This window comes from Bombina bombina, chromosome 2 (genome assembly GCF_027579735.1).
Source record: "Bombina bombina isolate aBomBom1 chromosome 2, aBomBom1.pri, whole genome shotgun sequence".
Classification (NCBI taxonomy): domain Eukaryota; kingdom Metazoa; phylum Chordata; class Amphibia; order Anura; family Bombinatoridae; genus Bombina; species Bombina bombina.
The window spans coordinates 1,269,930,796-1,269,955,854 of NC_069500.1; the positions used below are offsets into that span (position 1 = coordinate 1,269,930,796).

The following is a 25,059-nucleotide window of genomic DNA, read 5'->3' on the forward strand; positions in this document are numbered from 1 at the left end:
TCGAGCTCCTCTTGTTCCCAAACAGCTGGGGATAAAAGTCCTTGACGGCGTGGACCAGTGCAGCGCTCTCCTCCTTGGTGAACCTGGGAACTGACATGCCTGCTCGGTTGGCTACTAAATATATTATAATAATATTAATATATAAGACTGCCTGCATGCATTAGAGAACTGACAAAGATGGCAACGTGTAATGGACTTTTATATGGTGAAGTAAACATGAGATGCACCATGGGACAATTTATCTGTACATCTGATTGGATAAAAGTTTGAAATATTGTTATAATGTCTGTGAGACCATCCTGACTCAAGTTGTGTTTGTGTGATGAACTCTGATTGGCCGTTCCTTAATGTTTCATATCTTAGTAACTTCCTTACACATACCGCTTGGTGGTGCTGTAACTTCATTTTTCATGTAGACTTATTTGTAACTCATGGGCCTGTCATGCGGATATGTGTGACGCAGATTTAATATCCGTGATCCGTGAAATATTAATGATTAAATACTCTTTAAAATCTCATCCTGTCACATTATTAATGTTGTAGACATTTCTCGGTTTAATAACGGTCTGTTTCTTTAATACAAATACACATTTAATATTGTATGTCTTTATTGTTCTTTAAATAAATTGATTGTGAAGTATTGACATTGCTCTATTAAATGTATTTATAATGCACATTGATTGTGTGCTATTGCGTGACATTACACTAATGTTTAAATATGCTAATCTGGTGTTTGAAGATGCGTTTCCAACGCAATATTTATTAATGTTAAAATTCCGGGAAGAATGTCAGTAACTTTGATAATCTGTTTATAAATGTTAAACTACAGCTTTGTTATTCGCAAATAAACCTCGAGCTTGTATTTCTCTGAAGTGCTCATATATGTTATTGTGCAATGGCGTCTTTAGTTTTAAAGAGACATTACAAACAATTGTATCAAATGATCTGTAGAGATAGAAGATTGTTTAGACTTTAAAATGTAAATCATTTTCTCTTAGTATTTATATATCCTCAACATAAGAAATTTAAATGCACATGGTTGAGCCAATCACATAAGGCATCTCTGTGCATCCACCAATCTTCATCTACTGAGCCTATCTCGATATGCTTTTCAAGCAAAGTATGTCAAGATAGGAAGAGAAGTAAATACACTATTTCAAGCTCTTAAAGGGACACTGTCCAAACAAATTTACCATTGGTGATTGAGCATTAAATTTTAATCAACTTTATTATTTAATACGATTATCAAATGTTAAGTTATCTTGTTATGTTTCTTTGAAAATCAATAATGATATTTTATATTACGGACAATTGTTTAATAAAAACCTGGGTTGTCCTTGACGATTGTTGCATCAATTATTCCAAACAATCAAGTTCTGTCCAGAGTACTGAAGCAAATAAATTAGCTATTTACTGCCTTATTTCTAAAGTAATGATAGCAACATCACAATGAGCATTCATAATATGAGACAAGTTTTAAAGTTGATTAAAATAGAATACTCATTCAGAATGTATAAATCATTGTTTTTTTAAATGGCTACCTTTAAGTATATTTTGAGTTCATGTCCCTTTAAATAAACATTTCACAATAATGCTTAATATATCATAAACCTAGGCACCTTCCTTTTGCTAAATGAGTCTAACATATGAGTAAAGCAAATTTAGATTAACTTCTAGATTGTTTTACACACTGACTGAAATATATTTATTAAATGAGGTATTTTTTAGCCTTCAGCGTAGAGGGACATTAAGCTATATGTTATGTATGCATTTTGTATCATAATCTTATATTTGACCAACTTAATATGTTTTGTTATTCAATCATTATATTGTAATTATATATATTCGTGGATTAAATACATCTCTACATAGGCTATTTTGATGCTGATTGTTGTTTGCATATAGATGCCTTATATCATTCACTAAGATATGTGCATTTATTTTTATTTTAACAAGTATATTTAAAGACTGAATGTAATTCTATAGTACATTCTAAATATGTTTAAATTCTTGTATGATATTTGTAACAATGTATACAAAATATACATTTTGAATGACCCCTTTAAGGACCCAAACATATTGTATTTTTATTTAACATTGACAAAATAAACTAAAGGGGAAATTACATTCTATATAGATATTTGATGTCTAACCCAAGAGGTAAGATTGTAATAAATACATAATATTACTAAGTATAGTTAAATGACTCCACTAGAAAATTACATAGATTAACCTGGCATCCAATAACTAATTATTAAAAATTATAAAGTTAAATGACCTACCATTTATAAATGTAATAATTGTAAAATATTTTCTAATAATGTTTTGAGATACCTAAGGAAGATACATGATCTTATACAATTCTTTTTACATTCAACAACACTGTCACTTTCATGTAATTGAACCACTTCACCTTATTAAATGTTAAAACAATCATAATATTAATACATATCCTAAATATTTTTAATATATACTTTTTCAATATAAAAGCATTGAAGAATATGACTCCCCAATTAATGTTAAAATATATCTTTTAATATTCTCTGAAGAATTTTATTTTCTACTATTAATGCATTATTTTCTCTTATGCATGTGCTTGTCAAATAGCCAACTACCAGTCATGGGAGTCCAAGTTTTATTTATTTACAGATTATATTGATATATATTAGAATCTGCTAAAAAAAAAATATATATTTAATAGAAAATAAATAAATATTCCATGAAGTCATCAGATGCCAATCTGAAATGACAAATAATAAAAATGGAACAAAGTTAATACACACGTTGTAAAATATTCATAAAATACATTTAAAATCATATGGTGTCTATGCTCTAACTTTGATCAACATTTTTTAAAGATAATCATTACATTCATTTTAAATTAATGAAATACATACACCATTATATTGTTGATTAAAAATAATATTTAAATTTCAAAAATTAAATTTATACATAATAATGTATATCACATGTAAACAATATATGTATGCTGAACATAAATGTAATATTTCATGTCCATTCAAATACCTCTATATCAACTATAATATGTATTCCTTTTTCTGATTGTGATCCCTAAATATCTAATTAAGAACTAAATATGACTAATGTATGTAAGCTACTAATATTCTACAGTCTTCACTAGCATGCATTGGTACACCAACCTGGACAATGCATGGTCTTTGAAAGTCAATTCAGGGGTAAACAGTTGATCTTCAATAGGTGTCTTATTCATCAGTTCATTAAATAGAGGACTGGGAAATACCATCTAAAAAAGTAAAATCATCTAAGTGTCTGATTGTGATCCCTAAATATCTAATTAAGAACTAAATATGACTAATGTATGTAAGCTACTAATATTCTACAGTCTTCACTAGCATGCATTGGTACACCAACCTGGACAATGCATGGTCTTTGAATGTCAATTCAGGGGTAAACAGTTGATCTTCAATAGGTGTCTTATTCATCAGTTCATTAAATAGAGGACTGGGAAATACCATCTACAAAATAGAAAATCATCTAAGTGTCTCCAATAGGATGTCTCCACAGCCTTATTCTATCAAATAGTTTGCACTTACCATGTGAACATGTCTTTGTATGGTTTTCAAGGTCAGCAGAATTTAAATATGCCAGACATGATCCCATTGGTATACTTCAATTTCAATCTTGGCTTTTTCCCCACTGTCAGTCTTGGAAATCTTCACTGTCAGGCTTCAAATTGTTCCCTTTCAGTCTTTATATTAAGTCATCTCCCTAATGTAAGAAATTATATATAAAGATTTCATACAAGTGTGTGAATCAGTTCTGTACCCCTCTCCCACCCCCCATTTCATAATAAATATCTATCACTAGCTTACTAAGCCTGTGTATGAACCTGTGTTATTTTCTATCAAGTGTGAAGATGAGTCATATTGAGCAGAACAAACCTCTGTGTGACATTGAACCATAGTCATTCTAGAGTATCCCTTTCTGATTATGTACATAAGTAATGTGTAAACAAAGTTATATTTTTAAAAATTTATGCCATATTATGTATTTGTGTACAAATCATGCCAGCAACAGTCCATACATTTCTACTTACCATCTGATGTCCTCTATAAAAACCAGGTGGCAAAGACTCGCTATAGGACCCAATGCCCAGAGCATCACCTATATTATGAGAAATAAATATTATTATAACATTTTATCAATACTAACATGTTTGCACAATTCTCTACTTGTCATTTCCCTAGAGTTCACATCTATTGAAAATACTCCAGTGTAACTTCTATTATTTACCGTCTAAAGTGGCGGTTGATGACGTCTGCTCTGACATCAAGTCCCTCGTCCTGGAATTCCCCCTCTAGAACAGGATCATCCTCCTCATCTCTGAGGAGGTCTCTGTCCACCGGGACGGCCTGCAGCATCCCAGCCCGCTGTGCAATATTATGCAGGACGCTACAGGCTACAACGATCTTAGCCACCTTCTTTGGGTTGTACTGGAGTGCTCCTCCAGAACGGTCCAGGCACCTGAATCTCATCTTCAGGAGCCCGAACATCCTTTCAACCACCGCCCTGGTTCTCTTATGAGCCCTATTGTAGCGCTCCTCAGACACATCAGTTGGGCTACGCAAGGGGGTAATGAGCCAAGGCCGGCTCATGTACCCAGAATCACCTATAAATTTAGAACAGAACATAATTCAAACAGAATACTTAAACTAGTATATTGTTGTATAAATATATTTTTTAAAAACCATAATCCATATTAAAAGTTGTCAGAAACATAAAAAAAAAATAAAAAATTATATCTAAATCTGTATCTAGCCATTTCATCGAAGACATGCTACATATGCGTATTTCTCCTAAACCAAACCTTGTGTAAAATGCTAACTACATGTTTACATTGCATTCTCTATATGAACACTTAAGGTAAGACATGCTACATATCTGCATTTCAATAAAACTAGACATTAGCAGAAAAATAAAATGACAGGGTTAAATTGCATGAGATAATATATTGCCATTTCATCTAAGACATGCTACATATGCGTATTTCTCCTAAACCAAACCTTGTGTAAAATGCTAACTACATGTTTACATTGCATTCTCTATATGAACACTTAAGGTAAGACATGCTACATATCTGCTTTTCAATAAAAATAGACATTAGCAGAAAAATACAATGACAGGGTTAAATTGCATGAGATAATATCTTGCCATTTCATCTAAGACATGCTACATATGCGTATTTCTCCTAAACCAAACCTTGTGTAAAATGCTAACTACATGTTTACATTGCATTCTCTATATGAACACTTAAGGTAAGACATGCTACATATCTGCATTTCAATAAAAATAGAAATTAGCAGAAAAAGACAATGACAGGGTTAAATTGCATGAGATAATATCTTGCCATTTCATCTAAGACATGCTACATATGCGTATTTCTCCTAAACCAAACCTTGTGTAAAATGCTAACTACATGTTTACATTGCATTCTCTATATGAACACTTAAGGTAAGACATGCTACATATCTGCATTTCAATAAAAATAGACATTAGCAGAAAAAGACAATGACAGGGTTAAATTGCATGAGATAATATCTTGCCATTTCATCTAAGACATGCTACATATGCGTATTTCTCCTAAACCAAACCTTGTGTAAAATGCTAACTACATGTTTACATTGCATTCTCTATATGAACACTTAAGGTAAGACATGCTACATATCTGCATTTCAATAAAAATAGACATTAGCAGAAAAAGACAATGACAGGGTTAAATTGCATGAGATAATATCTTGCCATTTCATCTAAGACATGCTACATATGCGTATTTCTCCTAAACCAAACCTTGTGTAAAATGCTAACTACATGTTTACATTGCATTCTCTATCTGAACACTTAAGGTAAGACATGCTACATATCTGCATTTCAATAAAAATAGACATTAGCGTCGGTAAATAACAAATGGTTAAATTTAATCCTATAGCTGAACATGACGCTAACAGTTAAAAAATACAGGGGCAATTGTCAAAATAATTAACCATGTTGTGCACAAATACTCACCAACGAGATAACCAGGGGGCATTTGTCTTTCCTCAAACTGTCTCCACAGGGACGACAGAGAGAGGATGCGGGCATCATGACAAGCACCTCCAAAATTCGCATACACATGCATAATCCTCATCCGTGCGTCACAAACATACTGCACGTTGAGGCTATGAAAATGTTTGCGATTTCTGAAGGGCAAGTCATCAATTGGAGCACGCAGCGCAATGTGGGTACAATCAATGGCTCCCAAGACATTGGGCAATTGAGCAATATCAAAGAATTCCCGCTTCAGGCGCCTCCAATCACCATCATTCTGTGGGAATCCTATGTATTGCTTACTGATACGTACCATGGCGTTCAGAAAGTTATCAAACACCCCAGAGAATGTACCTTGAGCCAGGCCATGCATGTACAGTTCTCCGGATTGAAAACTCCCGGAGGCCAGGACGTATAGACAGCTTAGCATCTTACTCATGGGGGGAACAGCAGTCCTTATTTGTATACGTGGCTCCAAATGAGGTTTAAGAAGCTCGTAAAGGCCAATGAGCTGTTCGCGATCGAGCCGATACTTATCAAAAACCTCAAAGTCACTCATGTTTTCCAAGGTGGGTCTCACCCTGTAGACACGAGGACCTCGAACCAGACGACCCCTTCGTCTCGGTCTGAGCCGCCGAGGCTGCCTGATTCGACCAACAGCTAGTTCGCCAATAGCACCACCAGCAGCGTCTACCATGTCATCGTCATCCATCTTTCAAAACAGCGTAACAAGGTAAGCACTTGATCTGATGTGGATCACAAGTGATGCATTGGCCATGTTGTTTGGGGGATTTATAGTACAATTAGTCCAATGGTAGTGAGTTTGTAATGATTGCTGATTGTATTCACCTGTTTGTATGTGAGCGGCGCGAATGCTTTCACAGTGGGCGTTTATTTGTTGTTTGCTGAAATGTTATTTTCAAACAATGATTCTCAATGTGAAAGTGTCAAATATCACACATACAGTGCATGTTTGTAATGTTTGTTCATATGCGTAATCAATATTTCCTAAACGCGATGTTATAGTAACAAGCACACGTCCAGGCTAACATGAATGAAAGTGCATAGTTGTGTATAATGTGCATCAAATGTGATCGATCAATGTTGCTGCAATATTGTTTGTAAATGATAAAGGAACATCTGCCATCTGTAGGATTGTATATATAAGTTATTGCCGAGCTGTCAATATTGTATGCGTCCCTTTAAAATCGCAATAATAATTCAGAACTTCCCGTCTGCCATCTGTAGTATTATATATATAAGTGATTGCCGAGCTGTCAATATTGTACGCGTCCCTTTAAAATCGCAATAATAATTCCGAACTTCCCGTCTGCCATCTGTAGTATTGTATATATAAGTGATTGCCGAGCTGTAAAATATTGTACGCGTCCCTTTCAAATCGCAATAATAATTCCGAACTTCCCGTCTGCCATCTGTAGTATTGTATATATAAGTGATTGCCGAGCTGTAAAATATTGTACGCGTCCCTTTCAAATCGCAATAATAATTCCGAAATTCCCGTCTGCCATCTGTAGTATTGTATATATAAGTGATTGCCGAGATGTGAATATTGTACGCGTCCCTTTCAAATCGCACTAATACTGAATAACTTCCGGCTGTCATCTGTAGTATTGTATATATAAGTGATTGCCGAGATGTGAATATTGTACGCGTCCCTTTAAAATCGCAATAATAATTCCGAACTTCCCGTCTGTCATCTGTAGTATTATATATATAAGTGATTTTCGATCTGACGATATTGTATGCGTCCCATAAAAATTGCACGAATACTGAATAACTTCCGGCTGCCATCTGTAGTATTATATATATATAATTGATGTGCGATCTGACAATATTTCTGAATTGTCCCATTGAAATCTCCATAATAATGCTGTTCAAAAGTGTGTTTTACGTATATGTTGTATTGTAGTATTGAGTGTTAAAGTTCCTAAAGGGGCGGTACAGTGGTGAATCTGTGATGTGTATGGTTGAATCTTGTAATGACGTCATGATATTATTAACCTGCCTATGTAGTTGTGAAATCCTCATTGTGTTGTTGTATTGTGCTACATTGTTATTGTGTGCTGAATAAAATCTAAATGTGTGCTTTGTGGTTGCGTGATGGGTGATGCGTGTTATGTACATGTACGTATATATTGTGATTGTGTCCCACATATGCTGACTTCTATATAGCGGTCTGGCATTGTTGTTCCTTCCCATAAAGTGACATCTGTAATCTGGTGTAATGATGTTATTGTTGTAGGTAATTCCTAATGGTTTCTGGTGATGGAATCATGATGTTAAAAGTACAGTAAAATCCATATGTTGTGTTTTGTGATTCCTCGAGAGAATGTAATGTGTTTTTCCCCCATCATTTGAATGCACATGTATGAGTGAATGTTAAAAGTAATGTATGTGCATCCATGAGTGATCATGTGTTAAGCCTATGTAGATATGCAGTTGCTGCAAGCATATGAGTTGAATAACAGAAATGCAATAATAAAGGTAAATGAGAGATGTTTCCCATTGTGTAGTGTTTGTGAATCCAGAAATGTGTATTGAATTTTATTTTAATTGTAAATGTAATTTTATTGAAATAATAATGTGTTACTAGTGATGGGGATTTGTAGTTGATGTAATCTAAAAGTGTTAAAAATATTTATGGTGTGGTGAATATTTAATATTAAAAAACATAAATCCACCATAGGGAAATAGTCATTTCTTGATCTATTTATCATAGCTGGGTCTAACGCATAAAAGCATGTATTTTCTAGCGCTGGTATTTGGAGTTTTTCCGTCTACGCTATTTGCGTGCGTTAGGGAAATGAGGGTTTCGCGTGCACGAGCACGTCTTCCCAATAGAAGTCAATGGAGGCTCCAAAGATTTCTATATTTTTTTTTCTAAGACTGGTTTTCCTCGTAAAGTGAGTGACGTCATGAGCTTGTGTGAAAAAGTAACTAAATCGTGTTCTTTTTGTAATAAATAAATATTTTGTGTATGTAATGTGGTGTATATTGTTTGTATGCATCGATGAGTGTATGTTTGTGATAATGTTATTCGTTAGATGTAGGTATATGAGGGTCTTTTCCCGTATGTCCATGTAAGTCAATGGGAAAATGGATTTGTGTGGATTTTTTTCAAACACCCGAGATCTCGCAACTTTAATCCTTTGTATTTTAAAGAAAAAATAACAATTCCGAAAAATAAAGATAGTGTTGTGTTTGTATGAGTGTAAGTGTACTTTGTGTAATATTTGTTTTGTGATTCGTGGATGTTTTTTTGTGCGGTATATGTTTACTACTGGGTCTGAGGTGGCGGTAGAAAGTTGAGCGTTAGGTGTATTTTGAGTCGCGGTAAATAAACTCTAAATACCGGAGTGCGTAAAAAACCCGCGTTAGGAGCCTCTAACGCTGGTTTTGACGGCTACCGCCGAACTCTAAATCTAGCCGTAAAAATCTATATATTGTTTTCATGGACATCTTAAGTTTGCAAAACTGGAGCTTAAAAATGTGCTTAAAGTGATATGAAACCGTAAATTTTCATTCATGATTCAGATAGAGCATACTAGTAGCTAGCTGAACACATCTACTGAGCCAATGTCAAGAGTAATATATGTGCAGCCACCAATCAGCAATTAGCTGTCAGGAGTGTATTGTTTCTCCTAAGCATACCTATGTATGGTTTTCAACTAAGGATGCCAAGAGAAATAAGAAATGAAATAGAATAAATTGGAAAGCTGTTTAAAAATGAATGCTTGCCTGATAAATGTCTTTCTTTCCAGCTATGGTGAGCCCATAGCTTGAGTAATTACTGTTGGGAATATCACTCCAGGCCAGCAGGAGGAGGCAAAGAGCACAGCAGTTAAAGGGACAGCCAAGTCAAAATTAAACTTTCATGATTCAGAAAAGGCATGTAATTTTAAACAACTTTCCAATTTACTTTTATCTTTAAATTTGCTTTGTTCCCTTGGTGATACTTTTGAAAAGCTAAACCTAGGTAGGCTCAAACTTATTTCTAAAACGTTTGAAAACCGTTCACAGTTAGACAGTAATAGTTCATGTGTGTCATATAGATAACATTGTGCTCACTCCCATGGAGTTATTTAGGAGTCTGCACTTATTGGTTAAACTGTATGTCTGTCAAAAGCACTGAGATAAGTGGGAAGTCAGCAGAGGCTTAGATACAAGGCAATCACATAGGTAAAACATATATTAATATAACTGTGTTGGTTATGCAAAACTGGGGAATTGGTAATAAAGGGATTAGCTATCTTTTTAAACAATAAACATTCTGGTGTAGACTGTCCCTTTAAGTATCACTCCCTTACCCACAACCCTCAGTCATTCGACTGAAGGGAAATGGAGAAAAAGGAGTAACACAAGGTGTAGAGCTGCCTGGGGTTATATTCAAAAGAACAACTGTATTAAAATAAAGGATGGGGCAATGGACTCACCATATACGGAAATAAATAAATCTATCATGTAAGCATCAATTTTGTTTTTCTTTCCTAAGATATAGTGAGTCCACAGCTTGAGTAATTACTGTTGGGAACCAATACCCAAGCTAGAGGACACGGATAAATAGGGAGGGACAAGACAGGCAGTCCTAAACAAAAGGCACCACCCGCTTGAAGAACCTTTCTCCCAAAAGAAGCCTCAGCCGAGGCAAAAGTATCAAATTTGTAACATTTTGAAAAAAGTATAGAGAGATGATCAAGTTGCAGCGTTGCAAATTTGTTCAACAGAAGCTTCATTTTTGAAAACCTAAGAAGAGGAAACAGCTCTTGTGGAATGAGCCGTAATTCTCTCAGGAGGCTGCTGTCCAGCAGTCTCGACATAAGCCAAACGAATTATACTTCGTAACAAAAAAGAAAGAGTAGAAGCAGTAGTGTTCTGACCTTTTAAGTTTCACAGAGAAACAGACAAAGAGGGCAGAGGACTGGCGAAAATCCTTAGTCACCTGTAAGTAGAATTTAAGAGCACGTACAACATGAAAATTGTGTAACAAACGTTCTTTGGAAGAAGAAGGATTAGGACACAGTGAGGGAACAACAATTTCCTGATTGATATTTCTATTAGAAACAACCTTAGGAAAGAAACCTAACTTCGTACTAAGAACCGCCTTATCGGCATGAAAAATAAGATAAGGGGAATCACACTACAGAGCTGAGAGTTCAGACACTCTTCGAGCAGAAGAGATAGTAATAAGAAAAAAAACTTCCAAGAAAAGAACTTAATGTCTATGGAATGCAACGGCTCAAACGGAGCCAGCTGTAAAACTTTAAGAACAAGGTTAAAACTGCAAGGAGGAGCAACAGACTTAAAGACAGGCCTGATTTTGACCAAGGCCTGACAAAAAGATTGCACATCTGGCACATCCCCCAAACGTTTATGTAGTAAAACTGATAAAGCAGAAATCTGACCCTTCAGGGTACTGACTGACAGTCCCTTCTCCAGGCCTTACTGAAGAAAAGATAAAATTCTAGGAATTCTAATTCTACTTGAAGAGTAGCCCTTGGATTCACAACAATAAAGATATTTACGCCATATCTTATGGCAAATCTTTCTAGTAACAGGCTTGCAAGCCTGAATCATGGTCTCATTGACCGACTCAGAAAAACCATGCTAAGACAGAATTAAGCGTTCAATCTCTAAGCAGTCAGCTTCAGAGAAACGAGATTTAGATGAAGGAAAGGTCCTTCCTCAGAGGTAGTCTCCAAGGTGGGAGAGATGACATGTCCACTAGATCTTCAAACCAGATCCTGCAAGACCATGCAGGGGCTATTAGAATCAGTGACACCCTCTCCTGTTTGATACGAGCAATGACTTGTGGAAGGAGAGCAAGCGAAAGAAACAGGTATGCCAACCTAAAAAACCCAAGGAACTGCCAGAGCATCTATCAGAACAGCCTGCGGATCTCTTGACCTTGAACCGTACCTTGGAAGCATGGTGTTCTGACGAGACGCCCTCAGATCTAACTCCTGCACCCCCCATTTGAGGACTAAGCTGGAAATCACCTCTGGATGGATTTTCCATTCCCCAGGATGAAAAGTCTGTCTGCTCAGAAAACCTGCTTCCCTGTTGTCTACTTCTGTAATGTGGATGGCAGATAGACAGCAATTGTGAGTCTCTGCCCACTGAAGAATCTGAGTAACTTCCTTCATGGCTAAGGAACTCCAAGTTCAACCCTGGTGATTGATGTAAGCCACAGAGGTTATGTTGTCTGACTGGAACCTGATAAACATGGCTAAGGACAAATGAGGTCAAGCCGATAGAGCATTGTAAATCACCCTCAACTCCAAGATGTTGATGAAAAGAGCAGACTCCTCCTGAGTCAAAAGGCCCTGAGCTTTTAACGAGTTCCAGACTGATCCCCCGCACAGCAGGCTGGTGTCCGTGGTCACGATCACTCAGGAAGGTCTCCGAAAGGATGTGCCCTGAGACAGATGTTCCTGAAGATTCCACCACGGGAGAAAATCCCTTGATGACTGATCTAACTCTATTCTCTGAGATAGATCTGCATGGTCGCCATTCCATTGTCTGAGCAAGCACATCTGGAGAGCTCTCAAATGGAATCAAGCAAAAGGAATTATCTCCATGGAAGCCACCATCAGACCTATTGCCTCCATACATTGAGCCACTGAAGGATGAGCAGAAGCCTGAAGAGGAAATTATTTTGTTTTTCCTGACCTCTGTCAGAAAAATCTTTATCAATAAAGAATCTATTATGGTCCCTAAGAACACTGCTCTTGGAGCAGGGGAAAGAGAGTTTTTTTGCAGATTCACATTCCATCCATGGGAACGAAGAAAAGACATCTGGATGGAGTCTCCACTCTCCGGGATGAAAAGCCTGTCTGCTCAGAAAACCTGCTTCCCAGTTGTCTAATTCTGGAATGTGGATGGCAGTGTCAGGGTGCCAGGAATCAGACTGAGACGAGAAGTGCAAAAATAATCACACCTTTATTAATAGCAAAAATAATAAAAAGTCCACAAGTCAAATATTAAGCCAGGAGTGAAAACCAGAGCTGGTAGTCAGACGAGCCGAGTCTGGAGCCAAACCGAATAGTAAGTCGAGCCGGAATCAGGAACAAGGAAAACAGCAGAGGCAGGAACAAGCCAGGGATCAGGAACCAGGAAGGACGTCAGGCAGCCAGGTAATACACAGGAACTCTCACAAACAGGTCTGAGACAACGCAATGGCAAAACATACTGAACAGAGGCCCTTTAAATAATAAGTGATGACATCACAATTCTGAGACCACATCCTGTCTCATACGGATGATGCACATCAGTTTGGCCATAAAAGGAAGTGTAGGAAATGAGCAGCATCCCCCTCAATGCACCATAGCAAGAGAGGTGAGTAAAATGGCTGCCAAAAGCACATGGCAAACAAAACAGGGAAAAAACCCTGACGGTACCCTCCCATCAATGACCCCTCCCTCGCGGGAGGACAAAAGACTTACTAAGGGAAACGGGCATGGAAGGCACGGAGGAGGGCGGGAGCATGAAGATCAGAGGAGGGAACCCAAGAACGCTCCTCCGGACCGTAGCCCCTCCAGTGAACCAAATACTGTACACGTCCCCTGGACATACAAAAGTCAATAATGCTGCTGACCTCCTGCTCCTCATGGTTGTCAACAAAGATAGGACGGAGACGAAGCAACACAGTGGTAAACCGTTTTACCAACCAATGGTTTCAAGAGGGAGACATAAAAAACATTGGAGATGCGCATAGCAGGAGGAAGGTCAAGAGCGTAGGCCACAGGATTAACCCGTCTGAGTATTCGAAAAGGACCAACACAACGGGGAGACAATTTATTGGAAGGCACACGAAGGTTCAAGTTCCGGAAGGACAGCCAAACTCTCTCACCAACCTGGTAGGAAGGTGCAGGCAGCCTGGAACTTTTTGCGCTGCATAGAACGATGAAGGCAATCCTGAATCTGCACCCACGTGGAAGGGAGTTGCCGGAGATACTCCTCCAAAGCCAGAATACACTGAGACATGAATGAATCGAACAACAAGGATGGTTGAAACCCATAATTCGCAATGAACGGGGATAACTTGGAAGAAGCATTTATAGCACTATTATGAGCAAACTCTGCCCAAGGTAACAGTTCAGACCAATTATTGTGGTGATCTGAGACATAGCAATGGAGGAACTGTTCCAGAGATTGAATAGACAGTTCCGCAGCCCATTGGATTGAGGGTGATATGCCGAGGAGAAGGAAAGCTGGATCCCCATTTGAGCACAAAAGGAATGCCAAAATCTGGAGACAAACTGGCTACCCCGGTCCGACACTATCTCCTTGGGTAACCCATGTAAATGGAAGACCTCCCGGGTAAAAATTGAAGCAAGCTCCTGAACGGTAGGCATTTTAGAAAAACGGTCAACCACCATAAGGATAACAGTATTGCCATTGGAAACAGGGAGCTCGACAATGAAGTCCATGGAAAGATGTGTCCAAGGACGCCCAACATTAGCAATAAGTTGAAGAAGACCCACAGGAAGACGTCAAGAAGTCTTATTCTGTGCACAAACTGAGCAGGAGGCAACATACGCAGCAACATCAGAACGAAGACCTGGCCACCAGAATTGTCAAGTGACAGACATAATCATTTGGTTCTTGCCTGGGTGACCTGCGGCTTTAGGATAGTGATAAGTGTGCAAAAGTTTAGTTTGAAGATTCTCAGGAACAAAACACTTACCACTAGGTTTCTCAAGAGGTGCATTGAATTGTGCAGCCAGGATCTCCTCCCCCAAAGGAGAAGTCAAATTAGTACGTATGGTAGCCAAAATATGGTCAGATGGTATAACAGGAGTAGGTACAGACTCCTCCTTGGACAGAGGTGAAAATTGTCGAGAGAGGGCATCAGCCCTAACATTCTTACTACCAGGCAGGTAGACCACCACATAATTAAACCAAGACAAAAAAAAGCTCAAAACTGGCCTGTCGGGGCGACAAACGTTTTGCTTCAGATAGATAAGTTAAATTCTTGTGGTCAGTAAGAATGAGAACTGGCACGCTAGTACCCTCGAAAAGATGCCTCCATTCCTTGAGTGCCAAAATTATGGCCAGTAATTCCCTGTCGCCAATTTCATAATTGCACTCCGCTGGAGACAATTTCTTAGAGAAGAAACCATATGGATGCAAGGAACCGTCAGGCGTAGGATGTTAAGACAAGAGGGCACCTACTCCAGTCTCAGACGCATCGATCTCAAGAATGAAAGGCAGGACAGGGTTAGGATGAGCCAGAACTGGAGCGGCAGCAAAGGCAGTCTTAAGACTATCAAAAGCCTTAATGGCAGTAGGTAACCAATGGAGTGGATCATTCTCTTTACGGGTCATGTCTGTGATAGGTTTGACCAAGTAAGAAAAGTTTTTAATAAACTTTCTATAGTAATTGGCGAACCCCAAAAAATGTTGAATAGACCAAAGACCAACTGGGCGAGGCCACTGCAGAACTGCAGATAGCTTGTCAGGATCCACAGAGAACCCTGCAATGGAGATAACATAACCTAGGAAGGTTACTTGAGTCTGTTGGAACTAACATTTCTCGAGTTTACAAAACAGGCCGTTCTCATGTGGTCTCTGAAGAACCCGTGTAACATCAGAACGATGAGCATCAAGTGTGGATGAGTGTATGAGGATGTCGTCTAAGTACACCACAACACACTGTTGCGACATATTTCGTAGGACATCATTAATAAATTCCTGAAAAACAGCAGGAGCATTACATAGGCCAAAGGGCATTACAAGATACTCATAATGCCCGCTCCTGGTGTTAAATGCTGTTTTCCATTTGTGGCCCTCCTTAATCCTAACGAGATTGTACGCTCCTCTCAAATCAAGTTTATTAAAGACCAAAGCTCCCTTGAGGTGGTCAAAGAGTTCCGTAATGAGCAGAATAGGGTAAGCATTCTTAATGGTAAGAAGATTAAGACCCCTATAATCGATGCATGGTCTTAATTCGCCACCCTTTTTCTTCACAAAGAAGCAGCCAGCCCCTGCAGGAGAGCAGGATTTGCGGATGATCCCCCGTGACAGAGCATTGACAACATACTCCCCCATAGCCCAATTCTCTGCAACAGACAGAGGGTATACCTGGCCCCGAGGAGGAATGGCTCCAGGTTGCAGATCTATGGCACAATCGTAAGACCGATGAGGAGGCAACGTACCGGCACACACCTTGTCAAAAACGTCTAGGAACTCTCAGTACTCCTCTGGCCATTGACATACCGAAGAAGTGCACAAGACTTTAACTGGTTTCCGAAGACAAGTGGAAATGTATTGTGGGGACCACGACAAAATTTCGGACCTGCGCCAGTCGAGACTGGGATTGTGCTTTTGGAGCCAGGGATAACCCAGAACAACCGGAAAATGCGGAGAGTTTATCACCTGGAACTGGAGGGTTTCAAAATGGAAAGCCCCAACAGCCATGGACAACGGAGCAGTTTCATGAGTAGCGAGTGCGGGCTGAAGGGGCTTGCCATCAATGGCCTCAATAGCAAGCGGAACGGACCGAGGCAAAACAGGAATGGAGTGCTTTGAAACAAAAGCACTGTCAATGAAATAGCCTGCAGCACCGGAGTCAACAAGAGCCTGAGTGACTATGGAGGAGTCCACCCAGGAAAGGACAACCGTGACAAAATGTTTCTCTTTAAGCGGTTCCGGGGACGAGGATAAACCATCCAAGGTCTGCCCCGGACAGGACCTAAGGTGTGAGCGTTTCCAGGCCGTGTAGGACAAGACTTCAAAATGTGGCCCTGTAACCCACAATAGAGGCAGAGCCCCTCCCTCCTCCTAAAGGTCCCCTCCGCCGCAGAGAGACGCATGAATCCCAACTGCATCGGCTCAGCAGTACCTGGTGACTCGGAACTATGGGAGGAGAGGGAGGCATGGGTGGGAACGAACACGTGGGTGACAACGGAACAGGAGGCTTCCGCAAGCGCTCCTTAAGAGAGGGCCTCTCTGATGTCAATTAGGATAAAAAAAGATACCAATGCCTCGAGATCCTCTGGTAAATCTCTGGCAGCAACTTCGTCTTTAATCGCATCAGAGAGCCCATAAAAGAAGGCGGCAACAAGGGCTTCATTGTTCCAACCTACCTCTGCGGCAAGCGTACGGAACTCAATGGCATACTGAGCAACAGATCTTGTACCTTGCTGAATGGACATGAGTCGTTTAGCAGCAGAGGAGCTAGCCGGAACATCAAATACCCTTCGAAAGGAGGCCACAAATTCAGGGTAATTTGAAATCACAGGTTTATTAGTCTCCCACAGAGAGTAACGAGATGATAAATCCCACCTTAGCTCTGTCAGAGGGAAACGCCTGAGGTAACATATAAAAGTAAATACCCACCTGGTTCAAAAACCCTCTGCACTGAATAGGATCACCTCCATATGGCTGAGGTAGAGGTGCAGAACCACATGCTCCTGGTAGGCATAGGTGCAGCAGCGGAAACAGGAGCAGCCATAACTTGCGGGACACTTTGGTCCAAATGTGCAGTGCGAGTCAGCAGGGTTTGCAGGGCTAGAGCAAATTGATCCAAGAAGTGATACTGTACATCCATCCTGGAAATGATGGCAGGTAAAGGTGGATTATTAGCACCATCAGGATTCATGGCCTTTGCGTAATGTCAGGGTGCCAGGAATCAGACTGAGACGAGAAGTGCAAAAATAATCACACCTTTATTTATAGCAAAAATAATAAAAAGTCCACAAGTCAAATAACAAGCCAGGAGCCAAAACCAGAGCTGGTAGTCAGACGAGCTGAATCAGGATCCAAAGCGAATAGTCAGACGAGCCGGAATCAGGAACAAGGAAGAGGAATAAGCCAGGGATCAGGAACCAGGAAGGACGTCAGGCAGCCAGGTAATACACAGGAGCTCTCACAAATAGGTCTGAGATAACGCAAAGGCAAAGCATACTGAACAGAGGCCCTTTAAATAATAAATGATGACATCAAAATTCTGAGACTGCATCCTGTCTCACACGGATGATGCACACTAGTCTGGCCATAAAAGGAAGTGCAGGAAATGAGAAGCATCCCCCACAATGCACCATAGTCAGGAAGAGAGGTGAGTAAAATGGCTGCCAGCAGCACATGGCAAACAAAACAGGGGAAACCCCTGACAATTACGCAACGTGCGTAGGGAGGTTGTAATTTAACTTCTCCTCCATCGGTTTTCACTGATGTCCAGCCAGACACTGTATGGAGTTGCGGCGCGACGGGGGTGACGCCATCAGAGAAGATTAATTCCTGCTTGATGTTGTCAAGGACCAACAACATATTCTGGTGGACCACCAGTAGTCCATAGACCACTGGTTGGCGACCGCTAGTCTAGATAATCTTTACCAACTCTCATCATGGTCAATTTTTGAACAATGTGGATCATATTCAATCTTCCTTATAATAACTGATTTTGTTATATGACCATTTTAAATACAGAAGGCGGCATTTAGGCATTTATGGTGGATAACTTTTGTGGGATGGCTCAGTGGCATATAATATTGCATTTTTCACATGATGGCATTTCGCCAAGACTAATTTACTGCTTCATAAACAGGCTTCGCTAAACTGGAGTTTGCAAATTAAAATCACTCTAGATTAATTAGACTGATGTGATTGACAAGCCCTACTTTATTCTAATGCAAATGGTTGCATGAGGGTAGGGTGGAGGTGTTGCTTATGTGTTCCCTTGTGCAATGATAAATATGGGAAAAAATAATCACCCACAATTTGCGATAAGATGCGGACAGGTTCACAACATGTGAATCCTGTTCGCTAGCCAATTGATAAATCTTGCCCATAAACTTTTCACCATTTCCTTCCCAAGTATTACTTATTTTATTCACTCTCTTTCCTTATTTGATTTTCCCTTTCCATTCCATAGTATCCAGACTTTCTTATACTATCTATCTGTGTGTGTTTATTACTCACAGTATCTCTTTGTTTCTTTGATTCGTACTTACATAGAAATCACATCACACGTGAAATGGCAAGCAAACATTCATCTACAAAGGGAAAGTCTGCTATTTCTAGTGAGTAGCATTATATTCTATCAAGAGGACAGAGGTATGGGCTCCTCTGAAAAGCTTGAACATCTGCTGAGCAAAGTATATGAGTTACAGTGGCTGATTCTACCACAACATATGGAATTACTCAAGTTCTGTTCCTCTGCACAATCTTATTAGTTTACAAGTGTGACACATAACAGCTGCTTATTAGTGTAGAATCTTTCTAAAATCACTAAATCTACAATAAAATCTCCGTCCCATACTTTTCTTTAATTTCTCAAACAGAAATGTGTTTAACAAACATGTTTTAATATAACTGTGGTAAATAGTTGGGGGGGGGGGTTTGTTTCATAAACCATATAAATAATTACCAAACAATATAACAATAGTGCTACTTTAAGTATAAATCATATCAGATTATTCCAATTTTATGAAGCTGTGTAAAAAAAAACATACTGTGACATTAAATATATAGTCATTTTAAACACCAGCTTTTTAACAGATTGTTTAAAACGTCCATCACAACTATTTCAATATTTTGAAACAGCTGCCAGATAAAGGGATAAGTAGAAAATGGACACCAATTATAAGATTAAATAAACAATTACACATAAAAAAAGTCAGATTCACTCCAGGAAATATACTTTTGAATAAAAATGTTAGCACAATTTGACTGACTGCTGTGATCCCTTAATCATGCGCAATAGTTTGCTTACTTTAACCCAGACTGTTAGTTGGCCGGTTTAATGTGTCAAAATATTGTCAGCAGTGAAAAGGACGTCGGAACAATTATCTAGATTCTAAATACACACAATTTACCTTTTTTTCCAAGGCCCAAGTGTTCATTTTCAAACAGTTCTATAATTAAAAAATGAAAATTAATAAATTAATGTTGAGTATTAATTAAAGGTTAAACACATTACAAATCATCTCTCTGATGTATAATAAGAAGGGTCAAATACAAAATAGAACAAAATCTGAGAGTATTCAAAAGGTACAATTGTTATGGAAAAAAATAATGTTCTACTGTATTAAAGTATTTTATGTTTTAAATAAATTAATTTATTTTGCTTTGTGTTTACTTCTTGCCACATGTGTGCTCCTGTGCTACTTCCAATGAGGATACAGTAGGTGAGCAGTTGAGACACAGATCTACATATTTACGCTCCAATCATAGGCCATATCCTCATTGGGAGTAAAACGGGGTGTTACAGAAGTACAAAGTATGTGTTGTTCCCTTTCAGTTAAAAAAAATGAAATGTTCTAAAGAAAAACAACTTTTTACATTACAAATGTATTTCATGATTCAGAAAGAGAATGCAATTTTAAACAACTTTCGAATTTACTTCTATTATCTAACTTTCTTCATTCTCTTGGTATCCTTTGTTTAAAAGCATAGCTAGGTAGGCTCAGGAGCTGGGGGCTAGCTGCTGATTGGTGGCTGCACATTTATGACTTATGTTATTACAGATGTGTTCAGCTAGCTCCCAGAAGTAGTTTGCTGCTCCTTTAATATAGGATACTAACAGAATGAAGCAAATCCGATAGCATAAATAATTTGTACATTCTATTTGAATCATGAAATAACAATTTTGGTTTTCATGTCTCTTTAAATAACGGATGTTTTCATGATAATTTATAAAAAAGAAATACAGTTCTGTTTGGAAAAATAAAATGCACAAAGTTTGTACTGCAATAGAAAGAAAAGTGAAAAGTGACTATACTTCTTAAACTATATGGCATAATTATCTGTTCCAAATACACAATTGAGGATTTTTCAAAATTCTCTTACTCCATTATTTCATATATAGCGGTAGATTTATCATAGTGCGAGCGGACATGATACGATGCAGTGTATCATGTCCGCCGTCAATTTATCATTGCACCAGCAGTTTTTGTGAACTGCTGGTGCAATGCTGCCCCCATGCAGATTTGCGGCTGCTAGCAGGGGGTGCCACTAGCAGATTGGCCACTAGCAGGGGGTGCCAATCAACCCGATCATATAGGATCGGGTTAATTTCTGTCCGCTGCCTCAGAGCAGGCGGACAAGTTACGGAGCAGCGGTCTTTAGATCACTGCTTCATAACTTCTGTTTCCAGCGAGCCTGAAGGCTCGTGTGGAAACAGGGGCATCTAGCTCCATTCGGAGCTTGATAATTCGGCCCCATAGTCTTTCTAATGAGGATGTAACAATCCATAGTTTATCTTTAAAGAAATGTATGCAATTAGATTACAACATCTTCAGAGCAAGGAACTCATGCTCCTGTAATCATTTTTTGATTAGTCTGTTTTATGTATTTCAATTTCTTTTGATCCATTCCATTGTGTACCCCACTCACAATGATGATTATGATAATAATAATACAAATAATAATAATAAATATAGAATGACTAATCTTGCAGTAATGTTTTTAACCTTTTTGATAAGAGATATTGTCGGTATATATAGTGTGGCACTACAACTTGAAAGAAATTATCAAGAGCACACTACTTTCTTTGTTTAACGTTTGTATTCAATGCTTCAACTGTAAGCATGGATGAAATATACATCATTATCCTTTCATGACCTTTATTTCTCTGTTCCTTTTATCTTACAGAACACTTTGTACAAAGTTTCTATAACCTTTTATGTTATTTTACAGAATATGTGGTGTGTGTGTGTATGTGTGTATGTGTATATATATATATATATTTTTTTTTTTTTTAATTGTATTAAAGGATACAGACAGATGGACAATACGTTGTAAAGTAAAACTCGGACTTTAAGGGAGATTTGTTTTTTTAGTAATATAAGGCAGGTGTTAGCATTTCTTTTTTTTTTTTAATATTTCTTTATTAAATGAGACACATTTATAATAATACAATCATAACTCAGAAACTTGGTCATTTTAAGGCAAACATTGCCTATTGTTTTCCATTAGGACAAAACATATATAAACATCCAAAAAAAATTAAACATCATTTTGTTTTCAAATTTGTCTCACATTTTTCCTGTGTTATTTTTTCTGTTAACCCAAATGTGTTCCTCAAATTTTCCAATTATATACAACAAAATAGACATAAATAAAAGAAAAAAAGAAAAGAAAGAGAGAGAGAGTGGGAGAGAAAAAAAAAAAAAAAAAAAAAGGAAAAGGGGGGCAAACCCCCCCCCCTTCATCCCCTCGTCCTAATCTATCCTCTTAACCCTATCTTACTAGTACTTCGTGACTTGGAGAGCTAAATTTCTCTACTTGAAGAATACCAATTCGCTGGAAATATGTCTAACATAGCTAGTTCTGCGAACGTCTCAGAACTTAAAAAGGGGTACAAAATTTGTTTCTGAATCTGTAATGTATATGTTTTAATTATAGGTAACCATCCTAATATAAATCTTTTTACTTTATGCTCCTTAACATTCTTCATATGAAATGATTCAAATACAATATGGTTTTGAATTTCCTTTATTATCCTAGCCAATGAGGGTGCAGCACTTGATTTCCAGTTTTTACGATCAAATGTCTTACCAGTAGTATAAGTATATTTAAAGTTTTAACTTGTATTCCTAGATCCGGATTATACCTTTTTAAAAACATAACTGTTTCCATGTCTATAAATATATTTGAATTATAAAGTTTATTTATCCAGTAAACTAACTTCTCCCACACTTGCTTCATTTTAGGACAGAGGTAAAACATATGACATTTGCCCGCTTTCGCAAAATTACAACGCGGGCAGCTAATACTTTGTGCTGGATACATTTTCGTCAATCGGGCTGGGGTCAGATAAAAATTATTAATAAGTTTATAATGGGATTCTTTCCAGCTCATAGGTATAGTTAACTTCCTTGTAGTCAGAAGACTTGTATTCATTCTTGATAGCTCTAGATTAGGAAAATTATATTTCCAGTTATCATGTATTTTATTCAAGGAAATAAGGCTTTGTTTAGCAAGTAAGATATCATATAACAAAGAGATAGATGTAGAGCCCACCACATATTGATGTATATAACCTTTAATTTCCGTCCATTCCTTAAATTGATTCCTATCCCTTCTCATATCTTCTATAAAATGTCTAACTTGCAAATAACCAAAAAAACTAGTTCTAGGTAATTCAAATTGTGATACTAGGGTTTCGAAGGAGACAACACACCAGTCATTCGTTAGTACCTGATTAATATACTTCACTCCTTTGTCTGCCCATTTTCTAAATATATCTTGATTGATTCCTGGTGTAAAACTAGGATTGCCCCTTATAGGAAGAAAATCTGAATAATATGGATCCATATCTAGTATGCCACACACTTTATACCAAGCTATGATGATATTCTTAATGGATATTAAGCAATCTATATTCCTCGGGAGTACTTTCAAAGGACAATGTAAAATCGCTTTCAAAGAAAAAGGATATACAAAAAAACTCTCGATATCATTTGATGAGACCTTATTTATATCTATCAACCACTCAATTGCTATTTTAGCTAAAAAAGCAATATTATAAAGGTGGATATCTGGTAAGGCAAGACCTGCCAGTTTATATGGTTGCATCATCTTTTTTAACGCTATTCTTGGTTTCTTATCTTTCCAAATAAAATTAGAAAAAGCAGAGTTAATTCTCTGTCGATCATAAGTCTTAATCAAAAACTTTATAATCTTACAGAACACTTTGTACAAAGTTTCTATAACCTTTTATGTTATTTTACAGAATATGTGGTGTGTGTGTGTATGTGTGTATGTGTATATATATATATATATATATTTTTTTTTTTTTTAATTGTATTAAAGGATACAGACAGATGGACAATACGTTGTAAAGTAAAACTCGGACTTTAAGGGAGATTTGTTTTTTTAGTAATATAAGGCAGGTGTTAGCATTTCTTTTTTTTTTTTAATATTTCTTTATTAAATGAGACACATTTATAATAATACAATCATAACTCAGAAACTTGGTCATTTTAAGGCAAACATTGCCTATTGTTTTCCATTAGGACAAAACATATATAAACATCCAAAAAAATTAAACATCATTTTGTTTTCAAATTTGTCTCACATTTTTCCTGTGTTATTTTTTCTGTTAACCCAAATGTGTTCCTCAAATTTTCCAATTATATACAACAAAATAGACATAAATAAAAGAAAAAAAGAAAAGAAAGAGAGAGAGTGGGAGAGAAAAAAAAAAAAAAAAAAAAAAAGGAAAAGGGGGGCAAACCCCCCACTTCATCCCCTCGTCCTAATCTATCCTCTTAACCCTATCTTACTAGTACTTCGTGACTTGGAGAGCTAAATTTCTCTACTTGAAGAATACCAATTCGCTGGAAATATGTCTAACATAGCTAGTTCTGCAAACGTCTCAGAACTTAAAAAGGGGTACAAAATTTGTTTCTGAATCTGTAATGTATATGTTTTAATTATAGGTAACCATCCTAATATAAATCTTTTTACTTTATGCTCCTTAACATTCTTCATATGAAATGATTCAAATACAATATGGTTTTGAATTTCCTTTATTATCCTAGCCAATGAGGGTGTAGCACTTGATTTCCAGTTTTTTACGATCAAATGTCTTACCAGTAGTATAAGTATATTTAAAGTTTTAACTTGTATTCCTAGATCCGGATTATACCTTTTTAAAAACATAACTGTTTCCATGTCTATAAATATATTTGAATTATAAAGTTTATTTATCCAGTAAACTAACTTCTCCCACACTTGCTTCATTTTAGGACAGAGGTAAAACATATGACATATGCCCGCTTTCGCAAAATTACAACGCGGGCAGCTAATACTTTGTGCTGGATACATTTTCGTCAATCGGGCTGGGGTCAGATAAAAATTATTAATAAGTTTATAATGGGATTCTTTCCAGCTCATAGGTATAGTTAACTTCCTTGTAGTCAGAAGACTTGTATTCATTCTTGATAGCTCTAGATTAGGAAAATTATATTTCCAGTTATCATGTATTTTATTCAAGGAAATAAGGCTTTGTTTAGCAAGTAAGAT

The 25,059-nt window shown here is 37.4% G+C and overlaps 1 protein-coding gene across 1 annotated transcript in view; it reads right to left on the bottom strand.

Annotated features, from left to right (window-relative positions):
- Positions 1-25,059, bottom strand: part of TBC1D19 (TBC1 domain family member 19) — an 885,000-nt gene that overhangs the window by 528,982 nt on the left and 330,959 nt on the right. The window contains exon 10 of the mRNA XM_053704075.1: positions 19,905-19,943. Within this exon, the coding sequence (XP_053560050.1) occupies positions 19,905-19,943 (39 nt within the window). The remainder of the gene's footprint in view (positions 1-19,904; positions 19,944-25,059) is intronic.